The sequence below is a fragment of the Electrophorus electricus genome, chromosome 6 (assembly GCF_013358815.1).
Source record: "Electrophorus electricus isolate fEleEle1 chromosome 6, fEleEle1.pri, whole genome shotgun sequence".
In the NCBI taxonomy this organism is placed as follows: Eukaryota; Metazoa; Chordata; class Actinopteri; order Gymnotiformes; family Gymnotidae; genus Electrophorus; species Electrophorus electricus.
Genome location: NC_049540.1, coordinates 14,263,299 through 14,278,298, shown reverse-complemented (window position 1 = coordinate 14,278,298; position 15,000 = coordinate 14,263,299). Strand labels below are relative to the sequence as shown.

The following is a 15,000-nucleotide window of genomic DNA, read 5'->3' as shown; positions in this document are numbered from 1 at the left end:
CTTCTGGCCGAAGGGCCACTTGAGCAGGGCATCATACTTGCCCCTCATCACCACGAAGAAGAGGGAGAGGTGAGTGTTTCTGCCTGTTCCATCACCGTTCATGTACAGCCTCAAGCACATCTTGTATCCATACTTACTGGAGTAGAAAGCTGGAATAGACATACACACACACACACACACACACACACACACATACAGCACAAGTTAATGTTTTCATACTAAAGAATCATGTCACAATGAGGCACTAATGTAGACTAGTACTATGAAATATTATGAAAGACAAAATCTGCTTTATGGCGAACGAAAGGTGATTTTTACTCCTTCAGCAAAAACAAAAGTGAAACACTGTTTGGAACACAGTCTAAACTTTAAAAGTGAAACCATGACTTCACAATTATGCTAACAATTATAGTTATGCCCAAATTGCTTCGGTGGGAACAAGTGCCTAACCCAGTACAGGACAAACGTACCTGGCGAGAACAGTGCAGGTGATCGGCCGGCAAGTGCATCTTGCCTGCGGTGGGAGAAATCGGAAATTTTCCAAATGAACATTCCGTCATAAGTGCAGAACTGCAGCTCTCGCAGGGACTGCTCTGACTCAGCCAGCTTCAGATCTCGCATGGTCAGGGTGCGCTCCAGCTGCCGCACCTTCGGTCATCACACACGGGCACACACACGCATGCACACGCAGCAAGGTGAGGCAAGTTGAGGTGGGGATTCAGGTTCAAATACAAAGCTCTGTACATCACACTGCATCATTCTCTGCAAAACACAGTATCACTCTCTGAAAACTACTTTAATGTGTGCATTGGAGAATTAAATTTGTAATGACAGCTGTGTAATGTGCAGAATCCAGAAGAGGACAGTAACTTGGCAGCCAACGTCTCTGAACTTGAAGACTGCAGCCCTCCAGAGGGACTGTTTTTGGAAGGGGAGAGAGTTACAAGTGTCTTTTCAGTGCTAAACCAGTAATCTGATCTGCCAGATCGCATCCCAAATTGTACTGATGTATCCAAATATGACACCTGCATAACAACATTGCTCAGATATGAAATGGGATAGTGTAATTACTAAAATTAGCTGTTAGTAAGAAAAGCTCTTCTCTTGTTTTTCAAGAAGCACGTTTCATTATAAAGAGATGCATGTAGTGTGGTTATTGCTAATCATCTTGGCATTCTTGGCATTCCTGTATACTGTTTTAAGTGCAAAACCTTGCTTATGCATTTCTAGTGTCATGCTTCCCTTTGAGAAATGCATTTCAGGTGCATGGTGTGTCCTCCTGGCTGGTTTCCCTAGCCAATTCGCTTGTGTACACTTTTGGATTCCCAGGATCCTGCAGGAGAGCACTATTTAAACCAACTCTGGCATGTGCTTTTTGTGATGTACTGCCACTATTTCTCCTGGGCATATTGAGCAGTGTTGCTGTTTGATGTGTTTTCCGGTTTGCTGATGTATGACCATTTCATTTCCATACTACTCCCCATTCGTTTTTCGTTGCTGGTTTTTGTATCTATGGTTTTTAACTTTAGCTCTGTTTGTCTGCTCTGTGGATTACCCGTTTGGGCTGTCCTGGATACACCCTGGATATTTAATGTACCCTCACTGGTTGTTTCAGGTTGCACCAAAAAGACAAGTTTAATCAGGGTAAAATAGCTTTGCAGAGAATATGCAGGGAACATTTTGCATTTTACTAACCCGTCACATGGGTTAGTAATAAACAAACAGGTAATACAACAAAAAAATGGAAACACCTAAGAAAATAAAGAACAGGAAGGATGAATCATTATGGCAGAGACAGCAATGGCTCTTCTGCCAGGTACGTATGCATCTCATACCAGCACATCGTCTTAGTGCTGGGTTTTTTGGAGCACCCGCAATGTAAGAACCAAAACTTCGTCTGCAAAAAAAATGTGCGTGTTCATCCTGTGCTGTAGGCCAACCATTAAACAGACCAAGGGCGGTATGAAAGGCCTTGTACTGTATCTGCCGGTGTTTCGATTTTTTATTCTATACCTGTATTTTCTCTTATTGCAGACTAAACTGTAAAGTCATAAATGCACTGAAGTTCTTAAGTTCTTAAATGGTCACTTTAATCAAATGTATTCCATGGCATCGCTTTGAGTCATTACCTAAGCAACGATGGTGTGCCCTACATGGGCCTGCGCATGGAACCGCATCGCTGCTGTGCGAAAAGAAAAAATAACACTCCGGTAAACCTGGCTTAATGGAGCGTTTATTTATATTTTCTTAAGCTGTAGGGAGTGCTCCAGCTCTGCTGTTAGGAAAGGTCTGTACCTTGGTGGACAAGCTCTCTATCTTCTCCTGGTCCAACCGGTGCTGGCGCGTGAGAGCCTCCAGGGTGAGGGCGGTGCGCTCCACCTCTCTGTTCAGCACGCATGCTATATTCTCCAGCGCCGTCATTTTCTGCTGCACGCTGGGGCCTCGTTCGCCATGGTTGGCGGCGGCAGCACGAGCGGCGGGTGGAGGTGCGTCCTCTGGTCCGCGGTACAGCCCAAGGCCAGAGTCCTCCTGCCACTCGCCGGCTCCGTCAGCACGCAAACGCACGGCCGACAGCACGGCCAGCATGAGCCGCAGGTGCTCGGTGATGCTGGCCTGCTCGTGCTCATGCTGCTTGCCGTTGTCAACCTGCGGAGGTACAAATGGCAGCTGTTAGTGTAGCCTGTGTGGCACCGTTTGTACTTCTGGGCTCATGACAAGAGGGTGTATTGAACTGCACATTGCTCTTACTGCAAATGTATCTCTTTCACCTTAAACAGCCTGTTTCTCCCTATTCTCTGAGTGCAAATAAGCTTTCTAATGTATTAGCATCCCTGTCGAAATGTTCCCCTTTGTCTAGTTCTAGGAGTATAAAAAGAAAATGAAAAAGGAAGAGAAAAAAAAATCATTTAAATGCTTAAATACAGTTAATTACATATTCTTCCTCACTCAGTTTTGCGCTTTAAATGGGTTGTAATCTGCACTTTTTGATCTGCCATCACAGTGACCATTGTCAGCAGCAGGCAGTTTACCTGTAACCTAGAATTAGGAAGGGAGGCTAGGTCTAATCTAGGAGAGATACTGAGGAGCTCATTTGGTAAACTCAAACCCATATGTGCTTAACTTTCAGTTAAAGGTCCTACGTACTTGTTATTTGTTCTGAACCACAGTACCAAGATGACGTATTTTCTCTATAGTGATAGAGGAAGGAGGACACCTGATTCACAGAGAGCTATTACAGAAATTACCTTTGAGTCATGTATGTGTCATTCAAACCCATATGTACTGTTAATTTTCAGTTAAAGGTTCTACGTCCTTGTCATTTTTTCTGAACCACAGTAGCAAGATGATGTATTTTCTCCATAGCCATAGAGGAAGGGGGACACCTGAGTGCTATTACAGAAATTACCTTTGAGTCATGTATATGTCATTCCAGTATTTTAAACATGTACCCTCATATAATTATATATATGTATATATGCGGTGTTAGTGGGGACTTTTCCAGCCTACAACCAAAACATAAATATTTACACTGTTACAGAAAGATGGATATGTGTGTGTGTGTGTGTGTGTGTGTATATGTGTTCGAGGTCCACTGCCAGGATTTCCACCCTGATTGAGACTCCGCCCCGTTCCTTGCCGGGTTTCTCAGCCAACCGTGTTGGCTATTTAATGGCCCCTCCCAGTAGAGAGGAAGAGCGAGAGAAAGGAGACTGTTAGTTTGGAGTTGGTTTGCTGTGATTGAAAATTTGTATGACTTTTTGAGTATGACTTTGTTTTGCCCATTTTTGGACTTCACCTCTGTTGCTTCAGTAGCTGTGTATATATCCTCCTGAGACCCTGCCTATTCATTTGTGTCCTCTGTAGTGGACATTGTGTTTTTGCTTCTATCTTTTCACTCTGTTAATTCCTGCTGTCCTACAAAGAGTACATCCTGGGCTTTCCAGTGATACCACATGTGTCTGGGTGGGAGGTTCCCAACTTTTTTTTCTGTCAGTACAAATTGGTTTTCATAGGAACAAGTAAATTTTAAGGAAAAAGAAAAGGTAAGTCAAATATTGATTAGTTACTGATGTTTAACTGTAATGTTTTTATATTGTATTGTTTACTAACATGTCAGGAATGATGTAGTGAGGTTTGAGAGTAATTTTCTTATTACTGTGTTGAAATAATAGCCAGTTTATGAATGTCCTCTATAGTGGACAATCTTGATGTCCTTCATTTTCACTATGTTTTTCCACATTGCTGTAGGAGACAGGACAAAAGCAGAGGAGATTTTGTACAGATTAATAGCGGGAGATTCAGATTTAGATTTATCAGATGAGGAAAATGCTGAGGATGAGTCTGAACCTGTTGATGAAGAGGTAGAAAGCTCTGAAGAAGAGATAGGAGGCTTATCAGATGAGCTAACAGGCATAGGTGAACACGAAACATGCCGTCCTCTGTGGTCAGGGACTACCAAGTATGTTCTCGTTGTCTCCAGGGTCACCATACATGATGCTATTCATAGTAAAATACATCATATGCTACACTGTTGTTATTAATTGCTGCAAAGTATTTTTATGGTAAATAACTACATTTCATTGTGATCAAAGTGGTTAGAGATAAAATAATTACTCGGGTTATTTACCAACATATTTTGGAATTTTTTCATCCCTATAGATTCAGTCCTTTGCTACCTATGCCATCTGATTACCAAGATGATCCTACAATCCATACAAATTGGAGTCCAATTGAGTACTTTTCCAAGTAAATTGATTGCAACATCTTTAAGAACATGGCAACGTTCACAAATCAAAGGGAACTGCAAGTTAGAGGAGTGTCTCTGAATACCACACCACAGGAAATTAAGGTGTTCTTTGGAATATCACTTCACATGGCCTGCCTTGGTTACCCAAGAATCAAGATATTTTGGTCCCAAAAAACAAAAGTGCCAATAATTAGCAACAGAAAGGCAAGAGAGAGGTTCTTCAAGCTAAGAAACTCACTAAAAATATTCGAGGACCTGGATGTGACAGAAGAAACAAAGAAAACAGACATACTTTGGAAAGTAAGACCTCTTTGACAGAGTGAGGCAGGGATGCCTTAGCCTTCCAAAACCAAGAAAGCTCTGCATCGATGAGCAAATCATTCCTTTTACAGGCCGTTGTCCAATCAGGCAGTTTGTTCCAGGCAAGCCGTACCCTACTGGCTTGAAGGTATTTGTCTTTGTATTTCCAGATGGTTCGATGCTAGACTTTGAAGTGTACCAGGGGAACAATACATTTGCTGACACAAAATCAGGCATTGGGGCAGCAGCAGTCCTACATATGACTGAATCTGTGCCCGCAGGAAATCAGCCGTTCTTCGACCGATATGTCACGTCAGTGCACCTGATGGATGTATTGCTGGAAAACGGTCTTAGTGCAACTGGAACCCTAATGAAACACAGGGTCCCAAAGCCATGTCAGCTAACTGCTGACAAACAATTGCAAAAAGAAGGAAGAGGAACATCAGGAATGGTGGTCGGAAAAAGTCCTGAGCTGGCAATTACAAAATGGTATGACAATAAACCAGTATTAATGGCCTCTACTATACATGGAAAAGATCCTGAGGATATCTGCACAAGATGGTTCAACAAAGAGAAGTCACACATCCAAGTGAGAAGACCAGCAGTCATCAGAGAATACAATGAAAACATGGGAGTGGTGAACTTGTGTGACCAAATGCTGAGCTTTTACAAAATGTCAAGCAGAACCAAGAATTTTACATTTTAAAGAAACAGAATGAAATATGATTTTTGTTTAACTGAAATATGTCAATACAGAATGTGAAAAAGTTCACTATGCACCTGGTTTAATATCACCTGTATAGCTGGAATGTCAAAAATACAGAAAAGCTTTTTTACCATTAAAATTATCCCGACATCCTCAGGATATCAAAGGAATTATTTCATTCAGGACCATGTTTTAATGAGAACATGGGCTCCGTTCACTAGTAACCAAGAATGTGATTCTGTGACCCAAATAGTTGTTCCTTTGTCGGATCGCTCCCACGTACTATCTCTAGCTCACAATCATCCCCTCTCTGGTCATATAGGAGTCAGAAAGACCACTCAGCATATCCTAAAATATTTCTTCTGGCCATCAGTTAGATCTGATGTAATAAAGTACTGTGGTACCTGCAATACCTGTCAATTAGTTGGGAAACCTAATCAGGTTGTTCCATTTGCGCTACTGTGTCCCATCCCCGCTGTTGGTGAACCATTTGAAAGAGTTTTAGTTGATTGTGTTGGGCCCTTTCCAAAGAAAAGCTCAGGGAATTGTTATCTTTTTACCTTGATGTGTGCTGTTACAAGATATCCTACAGCTATTCCCCTTCGTTCCCTAAAGTCAAAAACTGTGATCAAAGCACTGATTAAGTTCTGTACCACATTTGGCATACGTATTCAGTCCGACCAAGGAACAAATTTTATGTCTAATCTATCCACCAAGGTTACCCATGAGCTCAACATACAACATCAAGTATCCAGCGCCTATCACCCAGAATCTCAGGGTGCTTTGGAGCAGTTCCATCAAACCTTTAAGAATATGCTGAGGATGTATTGTTTGGAATCTGATAAAGATTGGGATGAGGGAGTCCCACTTTTGTTATTTGCCATCCGTAACACTGTGAATGAGTCTCTTGGTTTTAGCCTGAACACATTGCTTTTTGGACACGCTGTTCGTGGACCTCTTAAGGTCTTACATGAGAAGTGGTTGTCAGCCCCTGTGTCTGCCCCTGCTGTCTCTGTCTGACTATGTTTCTAGGCTTCATGACAGGCTACAGGCAGTTCGAGAAATAGCCAAGAAGAACCTGTGTTCTTCTCAGACCACCATGAAGATTAAATATGACAAAAAGGCAGTCGAGAGACAATTTGAGGTTGGTGAGAAAGTACTTGCTCTTTTCCCCATTACTGCTTCTTCCTTCAATGCACGTTTTTCTGGTCCCTATGTGATCCTGTCTAAATTGTTTCCCACCATGTCACAGCTACACTGAAACGACGATGAAAGTCATGTGTGTCATATTAACATGTTGATGTCCTACCATGACCGCACTAAGCATACTGGTTCGGGATCCCCTTTTTGTAGTCTTGTTTCAGTTGTTGTAACCCCTACTGAATATGCCCCAAACAGGATGATTTGCATTTAGGTCGGAACTGTTTGCCTTGTGCTCATCTGCCTAACTCAGAAAGATTAACACATCTCCCTGAAAAGTTGTCGGACTTGCCCTTAGCAGCCCAAGTCGACATCACCAGTCTCATTCAGAAATACCCAACATTATTTTCAGATGTTCCAATTCGTACGACTGTCCTTCAGCATGACATTGATGTTGGTTCTCATTCACCCATTAGACAACACCCGTATCGTACCAATCCCCAGAAACGTACACTGCTAAATCAAGAAACCAGTTATTTGTTAGAAAACCATCTTGCAATCCCTAGTGTTAGTCCCTGGAGTGCCCCATGCATTCTGGTGCCAAAACCAGATGGCACATACCGCTTCTGCACTGACTACAGAAAAATAAATGCAGTTAATGTTTCTGATTCCTTCCCAATACGTAGAATGGAAGATTATGTGGATAAGATTGGTTCAGCTAGATTTGTGAGTTAGCTTGATTAACTTAAGGGATATTGGCTTGTACCTATCGTGCAGCTGACATTTCGGCATTTGCTACCCCTGACTGTTTTCTACAATATACGGTAATACCTTTCGGTCTTAAAAATGCCCCTTCTACCTTTCAGCAGTGTTTGATGACTATGGTTTTAGGTGATGTGCCTAACTGCGAAGTCTATCTGGGTGATGTGGTTGTGTATACCAACACTTGGGAACATGTACAGTTGCTTGATCTTGTTTTTAAGAAGCTACTGGATGCCGCCCTTGTTCTTAATCTCGAAAAATGTGATTTTGGTAAGAGTGAGGTTGTCTACTTGGTAGTGTGCATCCCCTTGATGCCAAAGTACAAGCAATCAAGTCTTTTCCAGTCTTTTCCCCCAGAGACGAAAAGACAACTCCGATGCTTTTTGGGCATGGCAGGGTTTTATCGTCTCTTTTGTAGGAACTTCTCTGATGTTGTTTTACCCCTCATGAATTTGCTTCGTGACACCACGCCTTTTGAATGGTCACAACCCACGTGAAGATGCATTTGACTCAGTGAAAACTTTCTTGTGCAGCGCTCCTGTTCTAGCAATCCCTGATTTTATTCGTCCTTTTACACTTGAGGTAGATGCCAGTGATGGTGGAGCCAGTGCTGTCCTCCTACAGGAGGACTCACAAGGCCTAGATCACCCTATTTGTTATTTTTCTAGAAGGTTCGTGAAACACCAGCTGGCCTACAGCACTATTGAAAAGAAAGCCCTCGCACTCCTCCTAGCATTACAACATTTTGAGGTGTACCTTAGTGGTAGTCTGGATCCCATCACCGTATACACTGATCACAATCCGGTCATGTTCTTGCAGAATATGGCTAATGCCAATAAACGCTTAATGCATTGGTCTCTGATCATCAAAGGGTTTAATATTGACATCAAACATAAACGGAAAGATGGGTGGGTGTGGGTGTGTGTGTGTGTGTGTGTGTGGGTGTGTGTGTGTGTGTGTGTATGTGTTCCAGGTCCACTGCCAGGATTTCCACCCTGATTGAGACTCCGCCCTGTTCCTTGCCGGGTTTCCCAGACAACTGTGTCAGCTATTTAATGGCCCCTCCCAGAAAAGAGGAAGAGAGAGAGAAAGGAGACTGTTAGTTTGGAGTTGTTTTGCTGTGATAGAAAATTTGACTTTTTGTGTATGACCTTGTTTTTCCCCGTTTTTGGCGATGATTGCCATTTTTGTTGAGTGTGGGTTTTGTCTGTTTTTGTGTTAGGGAGTTAGGAAAGTTTGTTGTATGTTTCTTGTGCTAGGATTAGTTAGTATGTAGTTTTATTTAATTAGTGTGGGTTTTGGTTGTTATTTTGGCTTGGGTCACTCCTGAAGACATTTGCATCAGTATGATTGTTTGTTCATGAATCATAACCTCTGTAAAATACACAGACAAATACCTTCCATTTGTGCTTCTGTTTGTTTTGTTGCTGCACACTTTTTCACAACTTCCATTACATTAGCCGTTTGTACTTCTTTTTCCTTGTTACGGCCTTACAGCCTAGACGGGGTCATAACAACACAACTAGTCATGTGGGCAACAAGATTGCCACAGTGCCACCCACTCCCTGCTGACATCTACTGACTACCGGCGGCGCACGTGGACTTTTGTTTGTGTTGTTCGTGTGCTCGCTTTTGTCCCATCTTGTTTGTTTGTCTATGCCTACCTCAAACGGGGTGTGTTAGAGAAGAGCATACTCACCACAGCTCTGCAGCCAATTTCTCTGAACTGGCATGCTGACTTAGATTTTGCACACGACTTGCTGTGTTCTTGAAACTGTTGGGGGGGGGCAAAGAAATGATAGTCTCAGTAAAAGGGGTCGTTAAACTGCATTGTCATTGTCGGGGTATGAAAGAGTACAGAATGTTGCTTATGCAGACTGAAACATTCATAGGCTACAGTCCTGTATTAGCATGTGAAAAAAAACTTTCAATATACATCATCATGTGTGGGATTCCAAATGACAAGAATCAAAATGAAATGGTTAAGCATATTCCTGAAAGTAATACTAACCTTTTCTCGGGGGATCTTCTTTTTACCACAGTCTTTGCACTGCATAGGAAACTTCTGGCAAATTTCATCATGCGCCTGTAAAAAGCAATGTTAGAGAGTCACTCATTGATGGTGCTTTTTCACGGAGGCGTTGCCTTCCTGGACCAAGCCATAACACATCCTCCCTTAAAGCCCTCCATACAGACACTAACAGCTAATTAGATAACATCAAGTACTAGATTGCATCATTCTACATAGGAAACAATCTGTAGGCAGATTCATGCATACAATTCACTGCATTACTACTGGGTGTCACATTATTATCCATATGATTTATAAGTCTGTATATTTTGTTATCTTGAGGTAATCAGCAGTTTAAAGGACTTAAACTTGTTAAGCAGTTAAGCTTGCAGTATCTGTTTGCACTCTGCAAAGAATGCTGGCAAAACTGTTTTTACACATTCATATTAAATGTAGATTCAGAAAAGTATATAAAGCTATAACTGTTTAAATCAACTCTCAGCTGCTGATAAGTGTTTAAAAGGGGAACGCCTGTTGGAAGAAGCCAACGTGTATATACCTTAATATCTTTGAAGTTGAAGGAGACTTTACAGTATTTGCAGTTAAGAGTTCTGGCTTCACACTCTCTCTCATTGTGTCGGTCTCTGTCACTAAGCAGGATAAGGACTTGACATGCTTCACATGTCACACGTTCAAATTCACATCTGCCTTCATGTTGTCCCTAGAGAAACACATGTAAAACAAGGTTCATAAATTACAACTATTGCATACTTTCAGTACAGTCCATACTCCATATTTTCTCAGAAAACATGGAAGGTGTTAAATCAATGTAGGTAACCTTTCTCCACCCTGACAATCCATTTTGCCTTTTCTGCTGGGTTACTCGTCTGGCTGACTTTCAGTCAGTGGAACGTGGGAGGGCTCTTTAAAGGTGGAGATCCAGTTCAGTTACTGAAGTAATTGCAAAATTAGTTCTACTGTATTTAGAGACCAAAGAATCAAATGCTTGACAACACTTCCGGGACTAAATCTACCTTCAGACAAATCGGGCATTTTAACAAGTCAAGACCACCATATATAGGATCAAGTACTGCTCACCTGAGCACTAGAGTGACCTTAATGATTTTGAATACAGCATGATAGTTACTGCTAGGCATGCTGTCTCTAGCATATCCCAAATGTTGGCTACAAAGAAACAGAACTTATTTTTTTAGCAAATCTAGCCTAAAATATATCATAACTGCTTATAGAGCAACAAAACCTTCCAGCAAGTGGTCTTCATTTCACGAGCTAATATTAAGTGATGTTAGTAACCACCTAACTTACCATCCCAACAACGAGTAGCTAGCTATTTAGCATATTACATGAGATCCTGAGATTACAATAAATTCATTATCCCAACTTAGCATGCCAACTATTCCTTGGCTAGAGAATGCCTTGCTCAACAGAAAAATCAACAAGCCTAGACTGTCCTCCCTGGCTGCCATAGAAGCTAAATATCTCTGTGCACACTGTACGAAAGTGAGAGCCTTTTCAGAACAGCATCTAATATAACTGATATAGGAAGGATCAGGCTAACAGCTGAGGAAGCTGAAATTCTTATTTTTCTAAATAAGAATTTGCTCCTTATATTACAGCAAACACAAACTGGGAACTGCAGGAAATGATCCATTTAGCTCTGGTTATTTTTTGCAGAACAGCTAAAGGTGGGGCAGCTAATAACAAGGAATGTATTGACACAGCAATTACTGTAATTCTGTACTTGTATTTCTTTTTTTATTTCTTCTTTTATTCATTTCTTTGCTATTGTTTGGTTTGTTTCATATATATGTGTTGTATTCTATACTGAAATAAAGCATTTTATGTACATAATGAAGTTATACAGGGGCATCTATTTTCTACCATTCTTTTTAGCTGCAAATGATATTTTAGCTGTAAAATATTTTACATAAAGATATTTTGCTAGAATTTATTTTTCTTACATTTGGAACAAATAAGTATTATACTGCAATTACAATTCTTTATTTTCAAAAAGTATACATTTGAACATTTCTGTGCTGTGATGTATGTTTTGTTGTTGTTTGAAAGATTTTTTGAATTATAATGCTGTTATTTGTATAAGTCATTCTCATGGTTGTGCTTCAATTAAAAATAACCTATTTTAAACATTTTTAAAAATTGTATCAGTATCGGTATCGGCTAATTCTCAAAGTTTACGGTTCTGCATTGATATCGGAACCATCTCTACCCGGCATGCATGCATTAGGGACCCTAATACCAACTGAAGAAAGTCTGAACAAATCTGAACATCATCCCTTCCTGACAACAGTTTGTCTGTTCCTCTAGATTCATAATGTACCAGATCTCAAAGCGTATATTATTATGCAGTTTTCTTGAATATGACGGCGCTCTTCCTCTACTTCAGTGGCCTACACAGGGCCCAGATCTCAACTTGAGAGAGCATCTAAGAGATGATGGCAAAAAGACTGTATCCACACTAATTTCTGCATGTCACATCATTCCTGCACAACACATACACAAGTAATTCCATCTCATAGGACTGCATTCTGTCATCTTAGAAATATATCCAAGGCCTATTTCATTCTCTCAAAAATGAAAAACCTATGCTTGCTTTTGAGTCACCTTGTCTGGATGACTGCAACACTCTTATTTCCAGCCTTCCAAATGACTCCAGCTCTATCTTATAGAGAGCTGAAAATGTTGTAGTGTTTTATTACATGAGAACGAGGGAGCATATTTCACCTAACCTCAGACAGCAGCCCCATCTACCTGCATTTTTCAGAATTTATTTTAGGATACTAAGAATGACCCAATGCCTCTATGGCCTTGTTCCAGTGTACCTCAGTAAATGATTATTAGGTAAGTAATTTTTTAATTAAATTTAATTCACATAGTAGAAAGCTTGACCATATTAGTCTTGCTCATTCAGGTCTACACTGGCCCCCAGTTTAATTTCAAATGAACTATAAAATACCCCTTGTTGATGTATAAAACTCTAAATGGTCTATTCCCACATCTGAGTGAATTCACTGAATATTATAACCCACCACGCTTATTGTATTCTCAAAATGCAGGGTTTCTCTTAGTCCCTAGAATTAGCTCAGTTATGAAACATCCTTCAAGCATTAATTCAGGACTCGGGCACACAAGTTTTAAATCTAGGTTATTTATAAACCTGAGTTCTCTTGCAGTCAGACATATTGATGCTGTTGTACAGCTGTTTTTCTTTTGGATTTGTGATGACTTTATGGACTGTTTGTAGTTGTACAGCATGATGGCTTGGTTAGAACATTTGCCTATCAGCGCTTGGGGTTCGGGTCCCTATCTGGGTTGACTTTCCATGTTCCTCCCGTATCGGCATGGGTTTCCTCCCACAGTACAAAAACTGGGAGGTTAGGTCTATTGTCTCTCCTAATAAATTGCCCTGGTGTGTTTGTGTGTGTGAGTGACTGTGTTTCTGAATGACCAGTGATGGCTACCCTAATAAAATTGTCCTTGTTTGATTGTGTGGATGGTGCTGTCTTGGGTGTTCTCCTCTCTCCCCTCCCTGCACCTGATTCAGTCCCCCCAGGAGGCTGAGGTTTCCGGTTGAGAGTATGATATGTGCAATTGACTGCTGCTTTTCACCAGTGTGTGACTGGATGCAAAAGCTGTTTGTGTTTCAAGGTTGTGCTCCTTGAAAGGCACTATATAAATATAACTTCATTTATTCACTGTAAGCTGTGCCAGCCAAAGAGGATGAGTTCCCTCGAGTCTCGGCCTTCCCAAGGTTTCTTCCTTAATATGCCCAGACAGTTTTTTCTTGCCACTGTCGCCACTGACTTGCTCATTAAGGATCTGGCCCCAAACATGTGTAAAGCTGCTTTCTGACAGTGAGTTTTGTAAAAAGCACTATAGGAATAAATATGACTTTGACTATTAGTTATACCTAAAAACATCAAGTTTCTATATATTTTGTTATAGTACATTGCTTGTTGAAAAAGGGAAAACATTTACATTAAAGAGTGTGGTACTCATGGATGAATAATGAAATCTTTAAGTGAGAATGTAACTACTGCTTTGGTTAACTGGACAGCTAAAAACTGCTGCCTAGTTAACATGATAGATGATAATGGACTGAGAAAAAATCATTCGAAGTGCATCAAGAGACATCTCTCATAATCTAGCTTCAAGAGGAACCACTGTTTCAAGAATGTACACTGTATGAAAGCTAGAGAGCATAAAGTATGAACATGCTTGAGCAAACAAAGTGTGCTTTGCTAACAGGGGACCACTAGACTTCTGTGAGCAATGACCATCTGAACACTTGCCCTGCCAAGCCCACAATCTGCAAAGAACAGTCAGTTTCACTTTGCGACAGTGGATCCAAAAGTGTTCTGTCTAAATGTCACATGCAAATACCTGTCACCCCCTGCAACCACATTGCCTTGTGAGAGGCCGTTTTCACTCTCAGGCCACATCATCTAAAAGAAAAGAGCTGCTTTACCTCCAATCATGTAAATAAATAAATAAATCTGTCTCAGGAACTGGCCTAATGTAAAGGAGGACTAAGCTGAATTGTTCCTATAGAGTGAAAAAGATTAAACAACATGATCCCTAAGGAGACTCTTTCCTTGTTCTTTTTTTCAGATTTTGCATTGTTATTGTTGACTTTTTTAAACTCAACTGGCACTTGAACACAGTTCAAAAGAGACAATCTGTTAACATATAAAAGAACTAATGGCCCTTTCTGACTTCATGCTGTACTTCATGTATCAGTAGAAATAACAACAACTAGTAGCAGCTGGATAATCTCCAACTGCTCCCAACCAGCTCTGTGTCTCATCACCCCCATGACCTTGTTATACATGCACACCCTGCATTCCCCTCCCTGCACCACTTCCTTTTTCCTCAACTGCACCTCAACCATACAAATACCTTCCTGATATTAAACTAGAGCTTCTCTGACTGCAACGGACTCTGGTATCTTGATTTGGGGTTGCTCTTTGAGTTCATAGAAGGAACAGACTGGACAGAAAAGGAGACTGCTAAACAACCAACTGCAGAACCTTACACCTGGTAACTGTTGGAGCCACTCCTCCAGCTTCAGGGTCACAGCCCCAAAGTGCCTCTATCACTACTTGGAAGAATTGTGTGTTATCTGACTACATTCTCTCCGTACCTGAGAGTCTACATTCTCTCAGTACCTTGTATTTCTATTTTTCACATCTCTTCCTTTGGACATTTCTATCTCTATCTATTACCACTGTTGTTTCTGCATATTATCGTGATATCTGGTTTGTTCGCCATTACTTGCTTGTCTGTCTGAATCTG

The 15,000-nt window shown here is 41.0% G+C and overlaps 1 protein-coding gene across 2 annotated transcripts in view; it reads right to left on the bottom strand.

Moving 5' to 3' along the window:
- The window catches only part of traf2b (Tnf receptor-associated factor 2b), a 25,696-nt gene that overhangs the window by 680 nt on the left and 10,016 nt on the right, over window positions 1-15,000 (bottom strand). For both annotated transcript variants that reach the window (XM_027027111.2, XM_027027112.2), the window contains 6 exons: window positions 10,226-10,387; window positions 9,667-9,741; window positions 9,355-9,429; window positions 2,296-2,646; window positions 471-648; window positions 1-149 (listed from right to left, as the gene is read on the bottom strand). In XM_027027111.2, coding sequence (XP_026882912.1) covers window positions 1-149; window positions 471-648; window positions 2,296-2,646; window positions 9,355-9,429; window positions 9,667-9,741; window positions 10,226-10,387 — 990 coding nt within the window. The remainder of the gene's footprint in view (window positions 150-470; window positions 649-2,295; window positions 2,647-9,354; window positions 9,430-9,666; window positions 9,742-10,225; window positions 10,388-15,000) is intronic.